Source organism: Scophthalmus maximus, chromosome 18 (genome assembly GCF_022379125.1).
Source record: "Scophthalmus maximus strain ysfricsl-2021 chromosome 18, ASM2237912v1, whole genome shotgun sequence".
NCBI lineage: Eukaryota > Metazoa > Chordata > Actinopteri > Pleuronectiformes > Scophthalmidae > Scophthalmus > Scophthalmus maximus.
The window spans coordinates 9,556,680-9,583,756 of NC_061532.1; the positions used below are offsets into that span (position 1 = coordinate 9,556,680).

A 27,077-nucleotide genomic window follows, 5' to 3' on the forward strand; every position below is an offset into this window, starting at 1 on the left:
ACAAATGTTGAGGCAGAATAAACAGATATTTTATTTGGACATCTGCATTGCCTTGAGTTTACACAGTCAACATGCCACCTACTTTGAAAGTGTAACACTGACCCAGTTGTTGTTGTTCGCATGAAGCTGTCGGTGAATTCACTTCAAGGGCTTTTTGCAAAACCCACAGAGACAAAATAGATGACTCTGGGTGTGTCCGACCACGATTCACTAAAAGAATGACGCAGCTTAATAAACAAAAGTCACAATAGCAGATGGACGAAGCTTTAGGCCTATTCAGGGCAGTTTAACAAAAGTCAGTAGATTTCAGATCTGGTGGAGAGACATGGAAATCCAATGCATCCCTGCACTTCTGACAGTTAATGTTCTGATTCGTGATTCTCTCCTTCAGTGTTTCATGTTAAGAGGCTTGAAACCGTAACGCACGTTGTCCTTGAGTGCTGGGTGGCCAACGGGCATGCGCTTCTTACACCACTTCAGTCCACTTTTATAGATGGGTTTCACTGAATCGACGGACCAGCGGGTCAAATATCTGCACAAAAAAATTGAGATATAACATAATTATTGACAGTTTTACCCGCACTGGTCATACATGATGAGTATTAGTAGATGAGGGAGAAAAACAAACACAGATGCTTGTGTCACCTGTTAAGTTGTTGCTTGGGCCTCTTTGGAACATGGCCCTCTGGAAGTTTGGGTTTGTGGTCAGGGAGGAGACCTTGAACACAAGAAAATCAGACAATTTAAACTACTCCTCAGCGAGTATGGTGGGAAAAAAGGTACAAGGTAAAGATACAGTTCAGTTGGATTCTATTAAAAAATAAGAATCACACTTTCCACCCTCATTATCCCTGTCACCAAACTTCCCAGCAGGTGATGGTGTTAAAAATCACATTGAACCAGCATTCTGACCAATATAAAATTATGAATTGAATAAACAGCTTAGAGGTAATTTACAAGCAAACAGTAAGGATGCAATCTTAATATACTGGGATATAATATGTTAGGGCATAGGCTTAACCGTAACTATATCCTGATTGAATGTCTTGGCCCAGTTTCCACTAATTCATGTCAAAATCAATACCTCCATATGATTATTCATCTCTACCACTAAACTGTGATAAGAAATTGCTTCAAGCCCAGAATGATACATCAACATACTCAAGAATTGAGGATATTGATCAATCGATAGATAAGATAGATGGATGTATTTTATTGATCCCAAACTGGGAAATTCTGGTGTTGCAGCAGTGAGTTATCAGGCACACAACACACCTTACTAAAATAAAAAACAAAAACAAATACAAGTGTAAAAACAGTTGGGCAAGGGGAAGGCAGTAACACACCTGCTCTGTGAGCCATCTTCACGCAGACAGTAATCTTGTGATGTTCCTCTGAGCAGAGACCAGTGATTCTCCTGGGCAACATCCCTCCATCGGACCTGATGAACTGACTGAGCAATAGGACGTCCTGGGAAATGAAAAAATTTAAACAGCTGGTTACACACAAAAATATCTCCTATCCTTTCATCATCGCATGCCTGTGAATGCATTTACCGTGTAGTTGTATTTGTGCTGTAGGTCCCATCTGTAAATAGGACACTTGGCTGTGGGGTTTGGAGGTTGTGGTCCCGCAGGAACGTCCACGATATGTCCCTCAACCTGACAGAAGAAGAGCATTACCACAGTTAGTCTAATATGAAGCAACGGTAGCCTCTTTGTCGGGCCCATCTTTTTGAGTCAGAGTTGTGTGACTCATTGCTAATATTTGAAAAATTGTGTGCTTTGTCGGGCCCCTTTTTTTGAGTCAGAGTTGTGTGACTCATTGCTAATATTTGAAAAATTGTGTGCTTTGTCGGGCCCATCTTTTTGAGTCAGAGTTGTGTGACTCATTGCTAATATTTGAAAAATTGTGTGCAGTGACAGGAAGCTTTTAGTTTTTCAACCCTAAGTCCCTCAATTATATTATATAAGTGGTTATTATAGAAGTCAGGTCAAAGAGCCTCTCCTTAGGAAAACTGTAGATCTAATATATGCTTCAAAAGAATTATTACATTGTTTTTGATATTTAAATCAACATCAAAACATATTCACATATATATTCAACAAAATACCACAGCATATAGATCACATGCACAGTTTCCTATGCTCTTACTTACCGTTGTTGTTTTACCCTCTTGCGTCTCTACCACTGAAAAAAAGGATACAAGGTGTAACATTAGACATTGATCATGAACAAAAAATAAAGCACTTACTATTTTTCTACACATATTTATTAAGGTGCCAAGTGACACAACCATTTATTCGTTTGACTGCAAGTAAATATAATTTAACGTCAGTCTCCAACCCCACCTAAATCAAAAGTGGCAATAAATATGTTTACATATAGTCAATCTGGACTGGTGAGGATACAATTACTACAATTTGTTGATATTTTTTAAAAACCCCGTGTATATATATTTATATTTAGAGTGAAATGCATTAGCCAACCACTTTCAAGGACGTTTATTATTTCAAGAGGAGTTCAAAACACACTGAATGACAAGATGTGAGGTCTACAGGAATGCGTCCCTGAACGCATCACTTCGGTTATTTTGCATTATTTATGTTTGACTTTTAGTTTTTCATTCGTGACCTGTTTGTATACAGTCTATGTTTGTGCCACTGCGGAGACGAGGCAGCGGGTGTTGAAATAACTGCGTCTGCGAGATGCCTGATGTCGCTGCCTTTACGGTAACACACACACACACACACACACACTGACAACGGCTAAATCACGTATCGTCTTGCATGAAAACTCTCACCTTGGCGGATCCCTCTGCTCTGGACGGTGGACGCGGACAGTTGGGGAGAACTTGTCGTTCGGAGGAAGCCCGCGTTGGTTCCTAATCTGAAGCCAGCGGCTGAGGTCCACACAGACCGCAACACACCGCGCAGCGCCATGTTGAATCCCTGACCTTCTCGCCTGCTTCGCTTCCGGTCTGCGAAGTCTCGCGAGAATGACAACCGCGCCACCGCCGGAGCTCATTTCACTAACAAATGTGTTGAGGAATGAAAAACCTTCACAAAGTCAGCAGAAACGTAAGTACACGAAATCAATTTGAATTGCAGTCTATGTCCGTTTACCATGTGTGGTGTTTGATCAACTGTACTTGTAATTAGTCTTCAATTAACCACACAAAGCACAATATCAAACAAATTCAAACAACAAAGTGTGGCAAGACATGGTGAAAAGTTATGATAACGCTTGAAGAGCCCAGAAAGCATTAATAACACTTTTCCATGTACTTATTCTGCAAATAACATGTCAGTGCAGATGAAAACTAAATGCAGCTGTCTAAACAAGTGCAGGATGCATCTTTGGATCCCAGGGATTACTAATAGAGGTTTTTTTTCTCATCTTTGTGTTGTCCTTGTTTAGGTGCTGAGAGAGTTCATAACAAAGACGGGATCACTGTTCATGCCGCCATTCATACCAGGCTCATCAGATGAAAACATGAGGGGCACTGCGAGGAGCAGCGCAGGAACATGCCAAACTTTTGTTGCAGCTAGCGGAAGATACAGGTAGATTCTTCATGCTCAGATAAAGAGGCTCAAAGAAGATGCAGAGTTTGATGTTTGATAGTGTTATCGTGAGAACACTGTGCCATTGTCCGGCTGTCGTGTTTTTGTTGTTGCTGTTTTTTACCTCATGACTTTGTCTGTTTGAATATACCTGCACACAGTAGTCCTTCCATAGATGCAGGAAAATACATTTAAAGGAATGTCTTGTGGAAATTAGAGCACCAAGATAAACTGAAGCAGAGCCACAATGAAACTTTGCCTTTTTTGTAGGATCTCCTACGATTGCACACATTTATGGTGGATATGAAACTTAGCTTTGAGCTATCTATTCTCATTTATGGATTACTACTATGAGAACTATTACCAATCCTTACAGGATTAAACCCTGTGGAGGTTTTGCCCTATTTTGACGGTATTGTGTCCAGGCAAAAGGATTCATATACGTTCAACTTGAGCAATGTGATACACATTCCTGCCCAAAAAGCAGCAAACAGGTAAACAATGAAGTTTTCAAAATATTCAAAAATCAGCTTTTGTGTTGAAGCAATTTCATTCTATGCATTTGTGGACCTCAAGGATAAACACTACCTCAGCGCGACTCTGACTATACTAAACTAAAACTTTTTTTGGGGGGGCCTAGAAAACTGGACAGGGGCAACTCTAACTGTTGCTTCAGGATGTTTGATTGTGAATGGAGGCATGTCAGGATGTTCACAATCATGGTTCCTTGGGTTCATTGCCGAAAATGTGAACAATTTCTCCGATGCTGTCTTAACTGTGGAACCTAAAAGAGCTGCGCACTGAGATGCAAATGGACTTCTTCTGTGACTGGTTTGTCTACAGAGCTGAGAGGAGATAGAGATTACCGTCGCCCTGCCTCCACAAAGCAGACATTGTCTCAGTGATTAGGTTCCTTCGTCAAGGACACTTAGGCTGCCGCATTCTTTGAGAGAAGCCCCCAAAAAATGGCATTTAAAGTGTCTGGCCACCTCCTCACGGGCTTTGATATTCAAATGAAACATGGCCCTGTTCAAACAGACGCCTCAGCTGAGGAAGGCAGGGGGAGAGTAAATCAGATAGGATTTCCCGGAGATGAAAAGAGCTTGTCTGACATTTTCGCAGCGAGCACTGAGGGACACTGAGGCAATGTTGGTTTGATGTCATGGTGGGAAGTTATTGCTGTGTGGAAAAGGTTAGCGTTTTCACCCCTGCCTCCCTGGATAAACTGCTAAAACGCAGCATGGAACAAGCAGATGAGCCAAGGCCAGAGAGAAGATGAGTGGGCACAGGCTCATAGCACGAAAACAAATCCAACCCACCCTGCTGCATTCCTCTTTTATTGTCACACTGGTCAGTTTGTTTGGCCTTTAATGTTTTGGTGTAGACTGAAGGGCCCCTGTTGATAGCTGCTGCAGAAGAACAAAAAGACCTGCAAGAGGGTCATAACAGCAAAACCTTTGTTGAATTTAGATTGGTACCGTTAATCAAAACCACGAACTACACAACTGTTGTGGCGTAATACCTCTTCCTGCTGTATGTTTCCTTAGATGAAGATTTCTCCTGGTGAGAACCAAAGGTTTTGTGACAGAATCTCTCATTCCCATGCAGGTGGAATGTGTGGATTTGCTGCCAGTAAATTGATGGGCACAGTCTGGTATGCAATTAAGGCATAGCTGTCACTAAGAGGCTTTCCTGGGTGATTAACTTGTAAGGGCTGTTGCATCCAAGGAAGTCAACTGAACACAATTAGCCTATTTCCAAGGCATGAGTTTGGTTTAAGGCCCCCGCTGCTCTTAAAACGAGGTGAGGAGGAAGAGGTTCGCTGAAGCAGACAACTTGAAATCAAGATGCGGCTCTCATCGACCAGGGAGCGGACCTCAACGTCCAGAGTGACATTCAATGCGCATTCATTGCTCCTCTTCTTTTTTCCCCCTTTTGAAGCTGGGTAAAGCTTTCCTGCAAGTGATATGAATCTTTATCCATCCAAGTATTCGCTAGCCCCCCTGTGTCTTGTGTTTCTCAACCCTCTCACTCCCTACCCTCCCCATACTTATTTGGGTCTACGTGCTAAATGGCACTGGCCTCTCCAACAAATTCACTGCTCTTTGAAGAGGCTCTTATCCCCATTTTTCCTCCGCTTGGCCCTCAGAGTGGCAGCTTCTATCCTCCTTCTCATACACATATCCGCACATACTCAGCTGTGAACACACACACACACACACACACACACACACACACACACACAAAAACGCAAACCTCTTCAGATGTTAGAAAACATTTTGTACTCTCCCTTTGCATTTCCCTTCCTGCTGGTGATGTAGTTCTTGTTTGAGCCCATTGACTATTTGCAACAAGGAAGTCAATTAAAGCAGAATGGGAATAAGAACTGAAAAGTGAAAGAGACAACCGCTTCGTTTTCACCGGATCACTGTCACTGATCAGGAATTCTCCCCTCCATCTGTTTTGAATTGAAGAATCACGTTTCACCTGTAGGAACAACAACCTGAAGTATAACCAGTGATTAATTTTAGCTCGGAGGGATGTTTTAATGTGATGCAGGGATGTCTCACGCTGCGCTGGTTTGTTCAGCAATGCCCGGATAAGTTTCCCACCGTGGCTCCCCTTGCTCTTACCTTCCCCCTTGTGCATGTTGCCATGTCGCCTGCAGCAGCATTTTCACATTTACCAGATGGTTTCCAGTCAGCTGCTGTCCTCCTCACTAAAAGGCCGTCTGCAGGTGGCCGTGTGACATGTGAGGTGAATATTCAATGGGGCTGCAATATATTTTGTTGTGCCAACCGTTCCTCCTGTTTGATTAACTGGATGAATTTTCCTCTTCAAGTTGTATCGGTTGTTGTTTTTTAGTCCACTTGGGGGCAGCACAACAAACTGTTAAGACAACGTTGACATTCCGACCGTATAAAGTCAATGTAGTTTTGTAAAATTGTAAACAGTGGAATATTTATATTCATTTGTAGTCCTGTTTGTGCCCACCTGACCAATGTCAGTCAAATTCACTCTTTTAGCTCTGTTTTTGGTCGCTACCAATTCATGTGGGAAATATCATTCTGTTTTACCAGCTAGCTTCCCCATGTTTACTTTGTCTATCTGTTTGTTTCTGGTGCTTTGTGAGAAGCATAGTATGTTTATGAGCCTTTTCTTTTCTTTTTTTTGCTAAAAAAAGATGCTGGAAGTGAATTAAACAAGGCACAATGTTCTGTTGAGCTGAGGGGAATTTCAAGATTGTCTGCAATTATCTGTGGCTTTATAAGTGTGCCCCCTTTCACACTAAACGTAACCATCTGATTAAGTTTATATTTTATTAATGATTGAATAGATTAGCTTTAAGACAGTTATATATCAAATCCACGAGGGTGTCGAGTCAGGAGCAACTGGACAGATCTGTGGTTGACGTCTGCTCTGATATGAGCGATTGGGGAAAAAAGTGATGATTTAACTCCACAGCTTTATTCTGCTTTTGAACCATTTATATTTATTTATTTTTGTGTTGCCATTGTCCTAGGTGTAAACTGCTTGACACACAAGCCTAACAAACCTTTTCTTAGTTGATGTTGACCCCAGAAACTTCTGACAAGGTGTCACTTCATATTAGGGTTATTTTTGTCCATTGACCTACACGGGAAATTAGTTGATGACAGTTAGCTGTCTCATGTCTTGTCAGCCTCTGTTCCAGAACAAAATGACTTCACGTGAATCTGAAATAAGTTGGGGGTGCACTGGTGCAGACACCTAAAAGTGATTGTCATCTGCCTGTAACTAATTATTGCCCTGCTTATAATATGTCTACAGCTGCTTTTATGTGGGTCAAATGGTCATAACGTGCAAACACACATTACTTTATGTCTGTCTATAGTAATAGCAAAGGAATGTCTTTGTACCTGTAACTGTGTGAAACGTTTTCAGTTTATAGCGTAATCAGGCATGACATGCGTGATTATGGAGCCAATAATATGCTATGTGTGTTTGGTGTGTCTAGTTCCCTTGTTTAGGGACCTTGTCAGTTTTCCCTGTATCAATACAATAATGTCCACAGTAGCAGACGAACATGTGAAGTTTCTTTGAAGCTGTGCTGCATTGACAAGTGTGGAAACTTCCCTCGTTCCACAATGCTGTTGATTTCACGATTTCGTGATTCATGCATAAGAGCACGGTGGCAGTTGCTAAAGCCAGAAGTGGTGAACGTAACATCTGAATAGACGTCGTTGACCCTGACTTTTAAGTATGTAAATATGAGAATCGTTACACAGGAAGCATTTCAAATCAAGAGCTACAAAGCAGGTGCCTTATCCCACTGTAGGCTGTAGATGAGTTGGGTATTTATTCAGACACACCTGCGCTGGCTCTCCATATCCAGGGTCATTTGGAACTTGTTGAGGCTGTGGGCCCAGGGGGGAGGCTGTGTTAGGCGTGAGCTGAGTTGGCACTAAACTTGAGATGGCTTGGCCTACTTTGCTGCTGTTAACGTTGCTATTGTTTTCATGATCTACCTTTGTGCCTGTGGCTGCGGAGTTCGTGTTGCTGCCTGTGTTCGACTCTGGTCTTCCCAACTATTTACGAATATCCACGTGATGATATTTGGAGAATTAACAAACACTGGTAGACTCTGTAGTTTTCCAGCCGTGGTTAGAGGCAATCAAACGCAACTCTGCAGACCGACACAACGCAGAGGACCTGCACAATGTCAACGGCTGTTTTACAGAGGGCATTGCATGAGGAGATCACGCTCTACAATGTGAGGAACATAACGGTAATAGACGACATGAACCTTCAGCTTGACGGTGTTGTTAGAGATGGATAGATAATTTGATTCCCATTTAAGGGGGTTCATTAACGGTGCTTTGCTTATTTACAGAACATTACATGAATCCTTATTTGAATTACTTATTTCAGCAAAATGTGAACTGATTTACCTGTTCTGATTACAGCTCTCATAAACTACAATACAGAGTGGGGTTTGTAGTATAGAGTGTGGGAATAGCAGATATGTGGATGCCCTATTCTCCCTCTTTCTGAGAACCACACTTTGCTTGAAAAGATTCCTAATGACAGACAAGATCACTGCAGGATTTTTGAGACCCTCATTTGTCTGTTGTGTCTCCCTCTGTGACCAGTATGGAACGAGAGCAGGCTGCATTGCAGAAGGGTGTAGCCCAGCAGGGGGCAGTAGTGATGCTCAGGTGAAGCTGTCTCACTGCTTCCCACCTCCTGTAGACCGTCACTCCCACAGCAACCAAGACCTTGAGGATTAAATAATAAAGCGTTATTAACAACGCAAAACAGATTTCACAACCTTAACGGCCTAGTAGGTTTCCGTCATTGCTACATCTCAGGCAGTTACGGTACTAGTCAGATACAACATAAACCTTTCAGTAAACTGTATATTAATGAGGGTTATAATGGCAGGACGACAGAATAAACAATGTACAGTTTACAGCTAGAATAAAAACTACCGAACACTTGATGACTTTTCCTCCAGAGCAATGTGCTTTCAAATCTTCTTTAACTTCTCTAACGCAGCATGGGGAACATGATCTTTGTCCCTTGTTCTCTTCCTCTGCCAGTCGGGGGCTTATTCATGGAAACAACTTGAGACCGTCTTTTTTTCTTATTTTTACTACCGTCCTTTTTGTTGTATTTTTAACACCGTGTCCAATACATCTTATCCCTTGAATGAGAACGTAAAAACCCTACTTCCCGTGTGTGTGTGTGTGTGTGTGTGTGCGCGCGCGCACGCGCCATGTCCTGGTGAGAAGAAGTCGTACAGTCAACGGCAATCAGTCAAGTGTTTCTCCAGTCCTTCTGCATCAGGCTTAATTGGGAGACATTCAGTCGCACAAAGGGACATGATGCAACAAAAGGTTGGACGCTGAAAAGAAGCAAACCTGAAGTCCTTCCATCTCCTATTCATTCACATGTAGGCCCATAAGGACTGGGCAGTCAAACACAAGGCAAACTCTCCAGTAAAATTCCATCACTGGAAAAACACAGGACTGAGAACTCGATAAAGGAAGAGCTCTTTTTCCAAGAACTGCTTGTCGTCTGGCGGAAGTGCAGGCGTGTGGTTAATTCTTTCCATTTACACCAAATTATGACGACTGTATGTGGTAACCAACTGTAGCTTCGTGGTCAAGTTACAAGTTAAGAGCTGCCATGTTTCAAATTTCAGGACCAGCATTCACTGACGGATTGAGTCTTGTCTTAAAGTGGAACTGTGTGGCTTGTGAGGCCTTTGTGGCAACAAGTGGCAATTAAAGGGATAACTGCACTGCACATTGAATTTGGTCCCATTTCCCCAAATTCTTTTGACTAAGTTGCTTTGAAAATAAATTGTCCTTAAGCACCCTGACCAAGGTCAACTGGACAACAGACTGCTGTTACTCATTGGATCTCGTGACATTGTTAAGGTAACAATACAAATAGCAAATTTAGTTTCTTAACAAATATGGACCAACTGGCTGCAGGTTTTACTATATTATTTTAGGATAATTACAAAGCAGGTATATTGTAATCAGTGGCATTTGTCTGTCTGTCTGTCGGGTAAGGACCTGCAGTATCTATTTGTTCCATCAAAGTTCACGGTCACTTAGATCACTCATTTAGCTGCCCCACCAACATCAACTTATCGGCTTTGGTTGGAGCATTTTTCCAACCCGTCGTCTAGATTTATGATTAATTTGGCTAATTTAACATATGCTATACATTTCTTATTTGTGTTGGATAATTCCGTGGATTTTTGTACTGCAGCTGGTTCTGCAGACCAAATCGACCTTGACACCCGGGCATATTGCCACTTTGATTCGGTTTGTTGCCGACCCAAAAAGTGTAATGTAAATCCATTTGAGATATAGCACAGGTGTCAAATCTGCTTCTGCTATAGACTTGAGCTTTTCAATTTATTACCTACTATATTCTCTTGCTGGCAATGAAAAGGAAGATCAATACATTTTCTTCCGTCTCATGTTTAAATTTTTTATGGTAGTTGGTTATATTTGGTCATAGGGTTTGGGCTCAGTGTTAAACATCTGGCTGACATAGAAACAATAAATGAATTCCTACAAATGAAAGACAAGCAAGAAAAAATTGTCCAGGGCAAAAACTTGGAAAAGAAACAAGTCAATGTTATTATTATTAAATCCCTTACAGCTCATAAAAGTTGCAGTGATGATAAAAGAAATCTTCAGGATCTCACTTGACGCTCAAGATCTGTAATAGGCACAGAGGACTTGCATCACAGAAACTTGGAGGAAGGTGTCAACCGTGTAAAACATTGAAAAATGTATTAGATCTGATTGGATCACACATTTTACCCTCAACCTACGCTGTTGGCTGCTGAGATTCGGGGGAGCAGACTTCCTTTCCCCGGCTGAAAAGCTTGTTTTAAAAGACCTGTCCAACTGGCAGGAGCCCATTTACAAATGTGCAATGTTTTCTCTTTGTTGTGGTGAGCATAATGTATCCCAAGCACCGGGAGCTCACGAGGGACCTTTGCGGGCTGTGATGGTGGAAAGAAAGGAGAAAAGAAAGGATTAAAGAGGAGAGTTAACAGCAAGGAAACACAGAAACAAAGTGAAGTACCACAAAGAACAAACACAAAGTCCTCTCGGCTGATTTAAGTCTTTTTATGTGTGATAAACGCCCTGGGCTAAGAGTCTCCCTATATGCTCATATTGGGAAAGAAAATAACCACAAAAGCATCAAAGACGGGTCCCTCATGTCCCCTACATTTGATCAGTGCTCTTTCATGTTTTTGATGCCACAGCTGTTGTGAGACCCTCTACCTGTGTGGGTTTTTTAGCAGGGGTGATCTGGGTAATCCTTTCACTATAAGTGATATATTTCATGAGAATAACCACATAGAGTCCTGAATAGTTAAGTAAGAGTCTTGGGAAAACATGAGTGATTGTACCTCAGGAAAACTTCTAGTGTTTTGAGCTAAATGCTAATGTCAGAATGCAGACTCACAATGACAATGCTAACTTTAAAAGTTTACAGTCTGTATCACCGAGCAAGGTCAACTTTGCATGGCTCTTACCTGGCCCCACTTGACCTAACATTGGTTGTCATAGATAACCTACATTTTTATAAATTGAACATGTATTCAACACTAACCACTATAATGGGATGGCTGGAACTGCTTCTCTTTGGAAAGGCCTCTGTTGTTGGATGGTATGATGATGATTATGATGATGTCCAAAGCTGCTTCTTCAGGTTTGGGTCAGCCAGTCTTTGCAGGTGTAAGTTTTGAACAGAACTGCTCATAGTACTTGGTCGTTCCAAACTTGCAGAAAATTAAAAAGTGCATGTCTCCTCAGAAATTGTAAAACTGTCAACTTCTTGCGGTGTCCCTGTGTTTTTTCAATATCTTGTACCATATCAGTAATCGACTCCGCAACAGTTCCTGGAGACACACAGACACCTTGGAACAGTTTTACTTTGTTCGGTTCTGGCAGCGCCACAGCTGCAACAAGGCTCCTTCACAAATTCTCCTTCTGAATGAAGTTTCAGCTTCTTAGCTCTAAGCTCACGCACCACAAATCGTACCAGTATTACATTGCCGTTTGTCACAATGCGGTCTTGTGAACGCTGCTTGTTGGTCACGCACAAAAAAAACGGTGTTAACTTTCTCCAAGTGCATTTGCAAGTCATCCAGTTTAGCTCCAAGTTTCCAGCTGTAATGACGCTTGAGATTGCCAACAAAGCAGACCAGGTCCACTGGGTTGTCTTTTAGTTTAACCCAAAAAATAATAGTTTGTTCATTTCTGCTGGAAAGTGCAACATTCGGCCTCTTTTTTCTTGACAGAGGATGCTTGTCAGTGATGACACATAACCACATAAATGTGTGTTGGGTTCAACCTGACCATGGCCCTGACAGGCAAACAGCCGGAAGGGACCACCCTGCTGTTATTTTCCTTTAAGCGCAGACAAATTGTTGAGTGGTTAACTACAAGCAACGTCATTGGAACCATTGCATCAAAAATATTTGGTGGGATAAGAGATGAACAAATGATACCCGAGGGTAGAATATTAAATAGCGTCAGCAGACAGTGATACTCAACAAGGTGAAATGACTAATCACTTAATCTTGGTGATTAATCACATGACTGACATAACTTGAATGAAAGCCTACTGCCATCATCTAATCTGCGCCCGACTCCGTTTTCTGTGTTTATGAAGGCTTTTCTTAAAAAATCTTTTTTGGCTACATCTGGATTATGTCAGTGCTTCACTCCCTACAGGAACACGGAGAAGTTTTTTCCATTTCTAAATAGAGATAGCTCTGTGAAGCATCTCATACTTGTCCAGAGAGAATTTTATTTTGACATATTCATACATCTCAATCCACGTGTATATAAAAATGTTTTATCATTGATAATATAGCAGTAAATGATGGGTTGCCAGTCCTGTCCAACTTGTTTTCATCCTCTTGGAGCACATGCCATGGGTTTATCTGCCTTAGCGAACATATATGTACAGTGCATTTTCCATGACACTGATTGAGGAAAATCTTTTGCATGGACCCCTCCACCTGTTAGATGTTAAGGAGATCCATGTACTGTTTGTGTAAGTATTCTGTATGATTCAATCACTACTGGAGCTCATCTACCACTGATCCCCAGGAAATCTGCGGATATTTGATCTGTGGAAGATCTCTTTGAAAGTTCAAAAAGATCTTGTGTCTCCGCTTCATGCAGAGCCAAAAGTTAAATGAAAGCCGGACAAAATCCATACCACTAATAGCTATTAGAGACAGTAACTAAGCACTTCTATGTACATCAGTTTGTGCGTATATTTCATTGATTTCTCCTCAAAAATATCAGAATCGGTTGGTAAATTTATCAATGGTTTTCAAGATGTGAAAAAAGATTACTGATAGAACTTCAAGTAAATAGTTTGACATTTCGAGAAAAACAATTTCTCACTTTATCGAGAGTTTGATGACAATATATGTATCACTCTTATGTCTGTTGGGTAAATATGAATCTCTAGCCAAACAGCCAAGTAGCTTATCTCAGCAGAGAGACTAGAAGGCTTTAAAAAAAAAGTCCACCTACCAGCACTTCTAAATCTTACTCATTAAGATGCTATATAAAATTACCAGCCAGGAAATAGTCAAGCACATAACCCTTAAAATGAATATATGCCACCACCTGACTTTTACACTTACACTGGTTATTGAACTCATTGAACATGTTGATGTGACACTTTAATTAATGAGCTTCATAGGTGCTACAGGAGGATTTGGTTATTTTTGGACAGAGCCAGGTTTACGGTTTCACCCTATTACCTGTTCTTATTCTGAGTCCAGCTACATATTTACCGTACGTATGTCAAGAGTTATATTTATCTTCTTGTTAAAAAAATTTTTGAAGCAAAAAACTCAAAAAGGCGAATTTCCCAACTTTCGAAATTGACCGACAACTGTAGAACATTCATAATCGTAACCCTGCTTTGCATGTGCTCGTGGTCCAGGAGACCAACACAGAAATCCCAATCCTCGGCAAATTGACGGTACTATCACTACCTGGACCTCATACATCGAGAAAGTTCCCTCCCTGCAGCAGAAATGTGGGTCTGATTATTGGAGCTGTATGTTGAATGAGTTACAGGGTAAACCTTGGGAGGCACAGTATAATGTGAAACAGGCGCACTATATCTTTAACACAATAGACCACACTTACAAGGAAGACATACTTTTGTCATCATCCAGAAAATCATATTAGATTCATGCGCTTTGGGCTGTGAGCACCGCTGTTCAAATCCAGATAGCAGACAACAGTCTCTGAGGACACAGACAGTATTACCTGCCCACTGAATGAGATTCTTTTCCCTGAAGTAATATCTGCCTAGCCTGAGGCACCAGAGCATTCACTGACAGGCAGTATAGAGCTCGCATGCCACAAGTAATAGGATAGTCCAACATCATTAACCTCATGCACTGTCAAAATATTTGCAACTCTATTTCAGGTAAGTGAAGGTTCTTCAGAATCTTTGGTGGATTTTTGTAGTGATACTTTTTCTTTGTTATTCAAAACTGCCATTTTGTGTTGAATTTAATGTTACTCAGGCTTGTATTTCAACATGTTGAATATTCAATGAAAGACTGGATGAGATTTAAAGTTAACTTTATTTTTTGTACTTTTTGTATGAAACCTCTTAAAAACCTGACTTTTGCTCCGACTTTGAGCAACGTTAAACGAATGAGCCGTGATGTAAAACGTCTGCCTTGTTGCCTCTGTTTTTGGTTATTGTTTTAAGGCCGCAACAATATCAGACAGGCCGTATTCGATGTCCTTACGTATCTTTACACGACTCTGGAGAGGATTTTAAAGTAAGCTGTCTATTCAGGCGCTAATTCTGTTAAACAAGACACAGACAACCTCTAACCTGACCATATACAGCATATGAAACTCATCTCTGAACATTTCCCTGGGACGTTGGCCAGATTGCAATCACACCAACTGCCAATCAAACAAAAGAGCCCAGAGGTCTGCGTTTTGAAATGAGTGTTTGTTAGCCATGTTTGTGTAATCTTTAAATACATTTTATCCTGACAAACTCAAACGCAACAGCTTACTTTTTCAGTCTGAAGTTTTACAATAGCCCAAATCCTTGCAATATGTTTAAACAGCTCATACAATGGCCTATTGGAAGCAGTATGACCACAGTTATCTTAAATCCCACACAGGGGTGTAATTTCCTTACCTCATTCACAAGTTATGGCTGAATCCCAGCAGTGAACTGAAGGATAATGAAAATCACAAAACCCTGTATCCCCATTGACTTATTAAGACGCGCACAGGAGATTGTTTTTGTTGTATCCATATTAAATGGGTTTGAAACACAGTGAAAGTTTGGCAGGACCTCGGGGCCCACGACCAGGGGTTCAGCCGTCACAACCACCCTTTAAACATGGAAGTAAAATTGAGATTGTCATCCGCTGCAGGTACCTTAATGACATATCATTATTAAAGACATATACACAGGGTGAGAGCCGTGCGGTGCTCCCAGCAGAGAGCCTGTACTGGTCTGTAATCTTGACATGCTAGGAGGGGATCCTGGTGGATCCGCTCGAAGCAGAGTACGCCTCTGTGCACTGGGGCCCTGCTGGAAATTAAATTACCTCTTTTTCATAAAAGCATGGTGGTCAAATTTACAAAAACATAGGGAATAATATTACTTTTTAGATGACTACAGATAATGTTGATGAATAGATACATGGTCCCTTTGGCAACACCAGTTTGCATTACATGCTCACTAAAACACACTGAAAGGATATTTTGTCTGTACGGTATTGAACGGAAAATACATTTTTCACGGATGGTCCCTTAATTTCATGCCTGTTGCACAGCACAGACCGTTTCACCATTTTAAATCGAAGGACTCTGGTCTTTTCCCAAAACATGTGCTGTATAATACATGTGCAGCCATGCGTCACACGTGCGGTATCTAAATTTGCATTGTCAAACCTGGAATTGGAATTGGAAGTGGATTTTCTATCGATATAATTGAGGGATGTTAGGGAACCAAATGACTTCCCTGCTGCTTGGGAAAATCTTACATGTGGCATCATCTTTTAGTTGATCACCATGTTTTTAACCACACCAGCAATGTGGTCACGTCAGTCTGTCTGCCAGTCCACCAATTTGGACGAAACTCAAATGTCTCAACAACTATCGTAAGGATTGACATGAAATTTTGTACAGGCATTCAGGATCCCCAGATGATGAATCCCACTGATGTTGTTTACTTTTCATTCAGTGCTACCATGAAGTTGATATTTGGGGTCCAGAGTGTTATAGATCACATCTGAAGTCCTGACTTTGTTGAATTTCCTCTCAGCGTCACCGGCAGAACATTTGCCACAGATATTTTTAGGCTTAAAAATTCTAATGAATTCAACATCTGACAAAATTCAGATTTGTCCAGTAGGTTTATCCAAATACCCACAAAACCAATGACATTCCCATCAGCCTCAGCTGTAGTTACTTACTCACAGAGCCACTATGGTGTCTACAGTCTCTTCATTTTGAATTCAAGCAACTGGCTCTGCAAGTCAAGCTATTCTACAGCTTCTCATCCCAAGAATCCTCCGGGTAATCTTGCTCATTTGCAATTTCTCTTCACTTCGTCGTCAATGCATCGTGTTCTTGTTAGCTGTTTTGGGCCGGAGAAGGGTTGGTGTTTTTCTCAAATCAATCAGCAGTGAGTGACACGTCTGTGCTGCTGATGGCATTTTCAGTTGACATGAAAGCTGTGATAGTAGCAGAGAACACTTTTTTCAGGTTAGTCTAATACAAACACATGTAGAGAATGTTTTCATTTTTAATCCTGACCATAAAGCTTTGACATTATCAACGGCAGACACATTTGAAATGCAGAAGAAAAGGAAGAAGAAAAAACCCTGAAATCTGGGCAAAGATTTAGAGGTCTGGAACCAGACTATAGCCTTGGGATCAACAGTGAAATATTGCTCCAGTTATTTATATTTCAATTCCATCCAGACATCAAACCAACTCGAGTGATGTCTTCTAGAAAATTTGTCTATAAACCAAACAAGCAAAGAAGGGCAAGAAATAAAATTCTTGTCTGTCGTATTAATCCTCCATGTTGAAAAGCTGCAGTAGTCTTAAACTGTCTCTCTCCATTTCATCTTCTGTTTGTTTTGATTTACATCACTCACACGGCATACATCTTCCAAAGCTTTTGCTGTCTGGGTATTTAGTCGTGAGCAAGCATTACAAATTGTGTGAGTGATATCCTGATCTCCTGGCCAGGAAGCATTAGCTCATTCATTTGCTTTCATTATCGAGGAGTCATTTGTGGAAGTCAAACCCACATCAAGGCAAGACATCTTGTAACCCTGAAGTCTAGACATTCATGCCAGTTAAATTGTGAACACAACCAGATAATGTTTCCAGTTGCCCCGTTAGAAGATAATTTACCATATTTCTTTTCTGTGATGGTTGGTCATTCTTTCTCATTACTGAATGTTGCGCTTGGAGTTGCAAGAAAGTGACTCTGTTTCTGAAAAAGAGGCCGCAAACTGAAAAAGCCACATAAGTCATGTCCTCAGCAGAACGAGAAAAATGCTCTTTCATGCTGCGCCTCAACGGTGTCAGAAGCGGTGCTGTGGAGTGTTTCAGCTGTTTGTTTGTGTTGCTTAGGGGGCTCAAGTCCGCCTCGGATGAAAACCCTTGACAGTGACATATTCGGAGAGGATTCTTCAAAGTCTCCTCTCCGTGTGACCTCCATGCCTCTCATTCTTCTCCTCTCAAATATCCACGTAAAAATGACAGAGAGGATGGATGGCCGTTAACCAGTGGAGCTTCTGAGGTATCCAGTCGTTGCTCTGCCCCATTAGTTATTCAACACATCTCAACAAATCACCAGACACAACAAGATGAAACGCAACCCACACGGTGACATCCCAACAACCTCAACAAACATGACCAGAGCAAGATTAATGAAGCTTCTTTTTTTTTCCAGTCTAAAAAATGTCCTTGCATTCTGCAAGAATGATCTCTAATTAACGTTTTCTTATTAAATTGGATAAAGTATAGTTCCTGAATAGAATGAAGAAACCTGCAGGAATGATCTCAAACGAGAGTATCTGTATGATGCCCTCTGGAAGAAATCTATTATTCACATTCAGTCTGCGCAGCGAAGGTCACGAAGTCTCCGGTGCCGCACGCTATGAGAAGTTTTCTTAACCCGTATACTACACAGTTTATTGTCGTTTTCAACAATGTCTGGCTAGCTGCCTCTTGGCGATCCTGCCCCAAATGTATTTATTTCCTGTCAGATGCTTGTCCTCATTATCCTGTCATTCCCTGTGGTCCCACCACACAGACAGCACCGACCGTCATCTCTCTCACCTTTGGCCCCCTGCCTCGTCCCCAGAGGCAGTGACGGCCTCTTCCCCCTCCTTACTCACCCCGCAAAGTTCTCCCGCTCCCACTGCTCCACTCTCCCTTTCTCTTCAGCACTGTTTTCCCATCTCGTTGCTGCACCTACCTCGTCCACACCCTCGTCTCTCTGTTGACTCGCACATCTGGGAAAGGTTAAGAGTGCAGAAATGTTGGCTTTGTGGTCATTTAAGTTGAGAGGCTTCGTAAGAGTGTTAACTCTCCTTGTTCATGACATATAGGAGGATTCATTCACCTGTTAAATATTGCTTTCAAATAATGCAACATTTTATTGGTCATATTTTAGAGGATCTTCAAGTGGAGTCAGGCCAATTTCTCAAATAATCTCCATCTTTAAGCCTCTTGAACAAGAGTTTACCAGTCTCTAAATGCTCAATGAAGTGTGACCATCAGGTTAGGAATTTGGAGCAAAATGAATTGGGAGGCAGATAGGAAGATGTGGTTACGGATAGACGTTGTGCTTGTTCTTGAAATGGACTGGTTAGTGCGAAGTGTCACATGACCTTCTGAAGGCAAAGGTGTTCATACAAGTTCCAAAGATTCAGTGCTTGTCCTTATGGTAACGCTTGTCTCAATTTTGCTCAACTGAAGGTTAACTGAACGAAAGATTTATTTTAGGCCTGAAAAGTTCGTCTGTGGCTGTGACACCTGCAGACCAGTGGTGCTGAATGACAAAAAGAGCAACACATGGCTCATAATTTGTGGTTTTCCAACAATGTTGTGGAGCATGCAGTGAGGACTTATGGGGACATTGTGGGGAAATGTACATATTTTCTCTCACTTATGCACAACTGGCCAATTACCGCATGAAGGAAGTTTCTTGGTTGATTTGTCAAGTTACAGATTGCTGTCAGTTCAGTGATCCAACAAGTGCTACGAAAGAAGCATAGTGATGCCTTAAATAGTTTGACATTTAGTTTTGAGATTTTGGGAAAGGTTGTTACTGTTCTCATATCGGTCCCTTAGATGTAAATCTAGAGCCAGTAAACGGTTAGTTTCACATAAAGACTGGAAAATGTCTCTGTCCAGAGAAAAAGAAAAACATCTACGAGCACCTTTAAAGTTCAGTGTACCTTTACTGTGTGTTTGTTTTGTTTTTTCAAATCTGTACAAAAATAGATATGAGGCATTTTTCTCATCTAACTCTTAGCAGGAGAGCAAATATTTAGCATTTCCTAAAGTCTAAAATCATTCCTTTAAGGTAGCTTCGAGCGGAATATAAATATTTTACTATATAGGAAAGGAGAACTTTTTGTAAAAGAGATAAGGAATCTGAGGTATTTGAAAACAAGATTATCAGGACGTTGGCCTTTTCCGCATAAGCTGTGAAGAACCCATACCGTACACAGAGGCAGGATAAGAGCCATCACGTGAGCGAATAGGATGGGAAAGTTAAGGGCAATTAAGAGGCGTTGTCAGGACCTCCAGGTGAGCCTTACCTGGCTGAAAATGGTAGACCACCTTAGACGAAATGAAGACAAAGTGATACTTAGCCGTCTATCCTGAGGCTGCCGAGCACATCTGGTCAGAGAGTTGTTAAAAGAGACCTGCTAAATCCATTATCATTGCAGAGTAGCTTAAATTACAGCAGGAGAACAAGGAAAAACCGCTGTGAGAGTGATAACCTGTGAGAAAACTCCCACTAACACAGGCCGGCAGATTTACAAGGTGAGAGATTGACTACCAGTGGCAAAATAAAATCGGGGAGGGTGTGTTTCTGCGTCAGTCGGAGCGTAATGCAATCCCAATGTCACAAGACACGAGGGGGGAAAGAGGGAAATGTCCTTCTGAAGCCACATTTTCAGTGAGGGAAATCTTTGTGCCTATTCACATCTTGTACGTTGGTATCTTGGACGTGAACCTAAAACTCCGTCACTGAGCTTGAGTTTAAGTTCCTTCCTTGGAGACGTGCTCTACAGGCGGAATCGTGGGGCCTGACTGGAGGCCCCCCGCTCTTAAGGGGGCCCTTTGGTATTTGAAGGATGGAGTGATGACAGTGGGACACTGTTTGTGTATAAGGAGGAAACAAAGTGAAACAGCTCTGAACATGTCAGCCCCCTCTGCTTGTCACCTCACAAAGAAATGTGTGTTGACCCGTCACAACTACAAGTCTGGTAGCCCCCCAAACAACACTGTTTGTGGTGTGCTGAGGTTTGCGTGTGAACTGCTGTGGTTACACACAAGGTTATTTTTGCTGCCTTCCGTCTGGGGTTTGTTTGCTTGAATGTAATTGTTTTCATTTCGCTCCGTTAGGCAGGATTTAAATTAAAGCTATAAGCCTAAATGAGCTTAGGTCACCAGGCTACGTGCCTCGCTATACATACCTTGTTTATGGGCCAAAAACGTAGCTCTAAGACTCGCAGGCAAACAGAAGTTCAAAAAGAAAAGTATGGATTTGTAAGCAGAGGCAGGGGCTGGGAAGAGTGACAGGCTGGCAGAGCATGACAGACGAACGGGAGCATAATCCAAAGGGTAAATGACGAGGGCTGAGCTGAACACGGTTTGACGGCAGGTGTAGCAGGTGGATCTAAGGGATCACCAAGAAAACAGAATTCATGCATGGAGCAGGGAAACACACTGGGAGAAAACTCAGCTTACCATTTCTACACTTAATTTTTGTGTGGAGGAAACTACTGAGATGCTTACATGTACATTTTTTGTTTTGGGACTAACTTGTTCATTGAGGATGATCCGCCAGCATCAAGAACTTTTGAAAGACTTTTCTGACCTTTTGTGGATTTGCAGTTCTTGGTACATATATTTGTGTTTCAGTTGACTTGCTTGAACTTGTCTTTCTTTAGTATTTCCTGGTTTACTTTAAAATCACTTTCCTCATGTGTCTGCATGTTGGATCCAGAAAACCTTTACAAAACCCTAACACTCAGGGGTTGGTCTGGGACACATTGAAGGAACAACTGGCCTGCTACAGTTTCATGAGGAACCAAAAGTACTTTTACACTCAGTGTTTCCCATCTTGTCACATATTTGTGGCCCCCACACCAACACTGACCGCCACATTCTCTTTCAAATGACTTATCTGTATGGTCTGACTGGGTCCGTCTTCGCAAACAGAAATGACGCACATGTGTTTTAGCGTATGGAGCAGGGAAATGAGATCCGATCACCAGTGGTCACAGGAGACGCATTTAGGACGCATTCAAGTGTGAACTGACGTACTCAGAGCTGTCCACTTGTGATTGGATCTCTCGACATGGATGTCAAGGTTAGGCTAACCTCTCTGGGCTCCAGCTTCATATTTACTGGCATAAGAGTGGTATCAGGCTTCTCATCTAACTCCCAGCAAGAAAGTGTTTTTCCAAAAATGTCAAAGTTCCTTAAGTTTGTTTTCATAAATTGCTAAATAGAGAAATAAAAGAACATCTTGAAACATATATTGGAAGTCAGTCTATATACTTTTCTGTGTTTAAATAACAACATGATCAGTTCCAGTCCTGCGAGCAGTACCCAACTGGGGATCCCTGCTGATAGAATCAAATGACCCAGCTCGTGTTGCTCTGTGATCCAATGTATACATTCAGTTTATCTGCCCAGATGCCTGCTGCATTATTTTTTCTGCAGGACAGTGGAGATCACCCCGTCAGCCTGCAGGGTCAGTCCCGTGACACATCTTTTGACCACACACCAACAGTCCTGACATGAGGTTTGTCAGCCAGATAGTGTGTTTGTCATGGTCCAAGGTTTTGGCAGCCACACAATGTCGAGAGGCAAAGGGCACAGAAATGTCACAATGCTTGGACACCACTAATAATGAAAACCACTCGCGGCATCTATGATACATTACTGTCCCTCGCGCTTCACGGGAGCACACCATGCACACCGTCCTCTGTTACAGCGTGTGTTGTGGTGTCGAGTCTGTCACCTGTGTTGTGAGGGTGCTGGTCAGGTGGGGCAGACAGCTGCAGGGATCTATTTCAGTTTGAAATGAAATAGGACCACCCAATATAGGCATGAACACGGGGTATGACTGTGTTTGTTCTTCCGTGGCCTGTATCACAATGAGGAATTAGTTTCTGATTCGTTATCAACCGAAGCAAAACATTATTGGAGAATCCAAATATTTCTCACCGTTGGTCAAGTGTTGACTATTTCAAATTAATTTCTGGCTAATGCACCTATAATCTCAGATACTGCACAAGGACACACACACACACACACACACACACACACTCTCTCACACTCACAGGCAGGGTGGTCAATGTGTACTTGTTCAACTCTACCGTCCATGCTGAATTATCTGCCTGACAGGAGTTGAGCTTGGCTGAGCAAGGGCTTCCCCCGACATACTGGCCCTCCACCGCCTCAGAAGGAGGGCTTGTGTGTGCGAGATTGTGTCTGGGGATATCATGATCCAGTATGCTAGCGCTTTCCAAAATACTTTGCGGGGTGTTTTCCAAATGAGGCGTCTTTTTAGGCGTCTTGCAAACTACCCACCTGTGCTGGCACCCACTCCCCCTCCTCCTCTTCCTCCTCTCTTCGGTGGGAGAACCGGCGAGCGCTGAGTCGGAGCTGCGTTTGTTTCTAATCCTCCTTATGAGGGAGACAGCTCTTATAGCGGGAGCCAGCTTTGATCCCCAACAGATGAAGACAAAAAAACACTTAAGCTACTTAGACAGCCCCCTATTTCTTTCACGTCGCTCTTCATCTCTTGACTCATCCCTCGCCTGGCTGCCCCGGAGATCTGCAACGTCCAAGGAGGGGGTCAATGAGGTTGTGCAGGGCAGCGGGCCCAACTTTTAGCATGCATCAAGTTTTGACGCACTGGGGCTCTGAATTAGGTTGGAGACATTGGTAGTCTTTATTGTACGTGAAAGTACACAAAATACATATACTTACTCACTCACGGCATTCTGGACCTCTTGTAGTAGTCTGATGCTTGACGTGTTTGTCTGTTTTGTGTACGAAATGAAGCTTAAAGCTAAATAAAAAGCAGCTGTGTTGAAACTAGTGTCAACACACGCACACCTGCATGTGGGGATCAGTGCGTGAGGTCAGACGACATGTTTCATTCAACCATGTTTGCTGTTATGAATACCAGGAAACAGTGTGAATGTGTGCGGTGTGCAAATTCCTGTACAACTTTGCATCCACTGTTTTAGTTTTAGTTTTGAGTCTTGAGTCATCACTTAACTTGTTTGTATGTCGTCTCTGCCACCGCACACAGTAATGATGATGAACACGTGTGACCGGTGCCAGAACCTGCTGACAAGAAAATGATCGCACATATGTGTGCGTGTCTGTTGGTGTGTTTGTTTTCCAGCTGCAGTGACATGAGGGACCTCTGCAGCGACCCTTGAAATGAAAAGTATACAGATACAGACATCCTAAACACTCTATTCAAACTCCAGGTGTCCCACACACAAAACACACACACACACACACACACACACACACACACACACACACACACACACACACACACACACACACACACACACACACACACACACACACACACACAGACTAAACAATGATAATGTCCATCCACTGATGTCTGGACAAACTCTACCCATTAATTGTTAACTATTCATGATTCATATTATCTACGTTTTATGATTCCCTGTTTCTGTCTTATTTTCTCTCCCTCACACACGCAGGGACACACACACACACAGACACACACACACACACACACACACACACAAACAGTTTGAAGGTTAAGGAGTACAGCTGGGAGCTGCTGCCAGACCCCCCTCCTCTGTCACTCTCAGTAATCAATCTGTCAGTATGGTAATTAACCTAGCGAGTAAAGTAAGCACGACTACTGAACTGCCCCACCCCATCTAACATTCCTCTCCTCCTCCCTCTGATTCTCGCTCCGACTCCCCCTCATTTGGTGGCAGGCGGAGGTCGCTCATTTGGTGATTGTTGGGGGCTGTGATGTTCTTCAAACATGAGTGTAAAGCGAGGGCCTCTTGTTTGACGCTGCTGCATGTAGAAGTAACACATAGTACATTTCACCTCAGCTTCATCGACTGCACCGCTACAGTTTCTTAAAGAATAATTCTGGTTCATTACATCCATTATATTGTTTCCTTCTCGAGTGTTGTCCGCCATTTCTTTCACTTCTGATAGTATTGTACGCTCCAAATTAACTGCTGAACTCTAATGTCTAGTTCACACTACACAATTTTTAGCCCGATTCCCCGCTCGCCAACAAATGTTGGAACTCAGCAAAACAAGCTCCAGATCCGAGCCAAGTCGGTGTTCGATCGGCGACCAATCACCAGTCGCTATGTATGAACTCCTCAAAGACACAATTCAAGACATCCGATCCTCCGACAATAATTCTAGCGGGGTAAATTTCTAGAGGAATCGGCGTCAATTACAGCCAATCTAAGCTGTATAGTCGGGGGTTTCTCCTTGTGAAAGATCGTGTAGTGCGTGACAGCCAGTCTTGTAGCAAGTCGTGTAGCGTGAACTGCACGGCATTCCGACGACATTGAAAGTCTTGCAGTCTGAACTTGGATTTATACTTTTGATATGCTTTTATACTTTTGAATGGGCAATTAGTAATTTATCAGTGTTTTCGAGTAACTTACCCAACACAGATGGTTTTACATTAATGACCAATCAGATGATTTTAAACCTGAAGATTTACCGTTAGATTTATTTTCACCCCTCGCATCAAACTATTATTCAAGCAATATCAGTTGCAGATCTATTCAACAAAAATAAAATAAAAAACTCACTCTGCTCACTTTAGACTTTATAGGGAGACAATATATCATGTCTGACATGTGACAGTGTAACAGTAATACCTTTAAATGGTATTACTGTGACAGGAGGCAGGTGGTTTATATCCCTGAAGGAGGCTTCATACATAATTTGTTAAGCAGAGCCATTCACTCAAAGCTGGTACCGTCTAAAAATGAGTAACACACACACACACACACACACACACACACACACACACACACAGACACAGTACACACAAATATAGAGCTGTAGACTGTGAAAAAAAGAGCATCAGATAACTTCTCTGGATGAATGAAGCCGTGGGCTGTTCGCCTGTGGAAAATACAGTCCAAAATGGAAAATGAACTGAGGACTGAGATTGTTCTTGGACTTGAGTGAGGCTCAGGTAAAATTGAACTGGATGCTCGTGGGTCCGCACAACAACATGAGGACATTTTAGAGCCTGTTAAAGTGATGCGTCAGCCGATTGCTACAAAATAAGTTGCCAAACCTTTTCATTTCACACTCAACAAAAGTGTGACTGCGCCCATATGGTCAAGCCTGTCCCTGTCATTGCTTTAGAATTTTAGCCGGGGTTGTTCAAGGAAAGGAAGCTATAGTTGGTCCATCTGGGCCACACTGAACATTTCAACAACTACGGGACAGATTGTCATCATATTTTAGTGGAAACATTCATGTTTCCCTCAGAATGAACTCTAACAACTTTGGTAATCCCTTTGCTTTTCATCAAGTTCAAATTTTAATTTGTCCCGTAACCCATGACATTTCTGTCCAAAGTCGGACTACGCCCTTAATTGTACTGTGGGTTTGGATGCAAAGCTATCATAATGACCATGGTACATGATACCTACTAAATCAGCAAGTCAACATGAGATTACATGGTCCCCATCTTCCCTGTGCTGTAAGGATGCCCCATTCTTTTTTGGTAAATATAAACGCATCTCTAAATACTCACATTTGACCTTTTCCCAGGCCAGTAGTTTAAGTTTGGATCATTGCATCAAAACAGTAGAGATGCTGTTTAAATGAAGTAATGATACTTCTTCTCAGGCAAAAATAAAAGCCCAGTGCTAGAATTCAGCCTGACACCGTAAATAACTGTGTCCTCAAAGAACACGAGAGGCCAAAAGTTCCATTGTATCTTTCCTTGTTTGACCTAGATCCAAGAAGCATAGGTGGCTTACAGCCGGTGCCACATGGGCACTTGAGAAGAGTGATGACGGGACTTTCTGTAAGTGGAAAATGTATTTCGCTGGTGTTTCTTGAAGACCTGCCAATAACTGTAACTAGTTGAATACTTCCCTCCACCGGGACTCTGTTTGTGAGTTAACCATGCTGGAATATCCCTAATCTGATACCTGTCCTTGTTTGATGTTTTTTTAGCTTGGTTTTGGCAGTGTGTCTGCCGAACGCAGAGGGTGGTGATGTGAAGAAGAACAGGAAGTCCACATGTAGACTTGTGAGGCAGAGTGAAGAGGCTGATTCTTTGAGTATGTGTGCAGCCCTGAACTCGCACTGTTTAGGTTCACCGGGTGCTCAGAATAAATCCCCCAATTACTGTTTATAAACCATTATCTGCATTGCGTCCTGCAGAATATTTGAGCAGGGGAGTGTCTTTGAACTGTCTGAAGTGATCCCTACTGACCCGGGTTTCACAAGTTGCACACCTCAGATCCTCAGCCAGGCCAAAAACTGGCATGCAGATTATTCAGAAACTCCTTCTACACAGTGTTGGGAAAAAGTCTCCAAGTGCCATAAAAGATAATACCACTGTTGGAAGAGTTTAAATAACCTAATTCTTTTCCAATTCCAAGTGGAAATCAGTATCACGCCCATACTTGGGAGTAAA

General features: G+C 42.2%; 2 protein-coding genes across 2 annotated transcripts in view; one reads left to right on the forward strand and one right to left on the reverse strand.

Annotated features, from left to right (window-relative positions):
• Positions 1-7: 7 nt before the first annotated feature.
• Positions 8-2,980, reverse strand: mrps18a (mitochondrial ribosomal protein S18A). The gene is made up of 6 exons (XM_035617037.2): positions 2,804-2,980; positions 2,159-2,190; positions 1,557-1,661; positions 1,347-1,470; positions 646-718; positions 8-532 (listed from the first exon to the last, which is right to left on the reverse strand). Exons 1-6 carry the CDS (start codon positions 2,940-2,942, stop codon positions 388-390), a joined length of 618 nt encoding a protein of 205 aa, XP_035472930.2. The 5' UTR covers positions 2,943-2,980; the 3' UTR covers positions 8-387.
• vegfab (vascular endothelial growth factor Ab) overlaps positions 2,933-27,077 on the forward strand; it is a 60,192-nt gene continuing 36,047 nt past the window's right edge. Inside the window, exons 1-2 of the mRNA XM_035617036.2 lie at positions 2,933-3,080; positions 3,421-3,563. The gene's annotated coding sequence lies outside the window, so the exon portion shown is untranslated. The remainder of the gene's footprint in view (positions 3,081-3,420; positions 3,564-27,077) is intronic.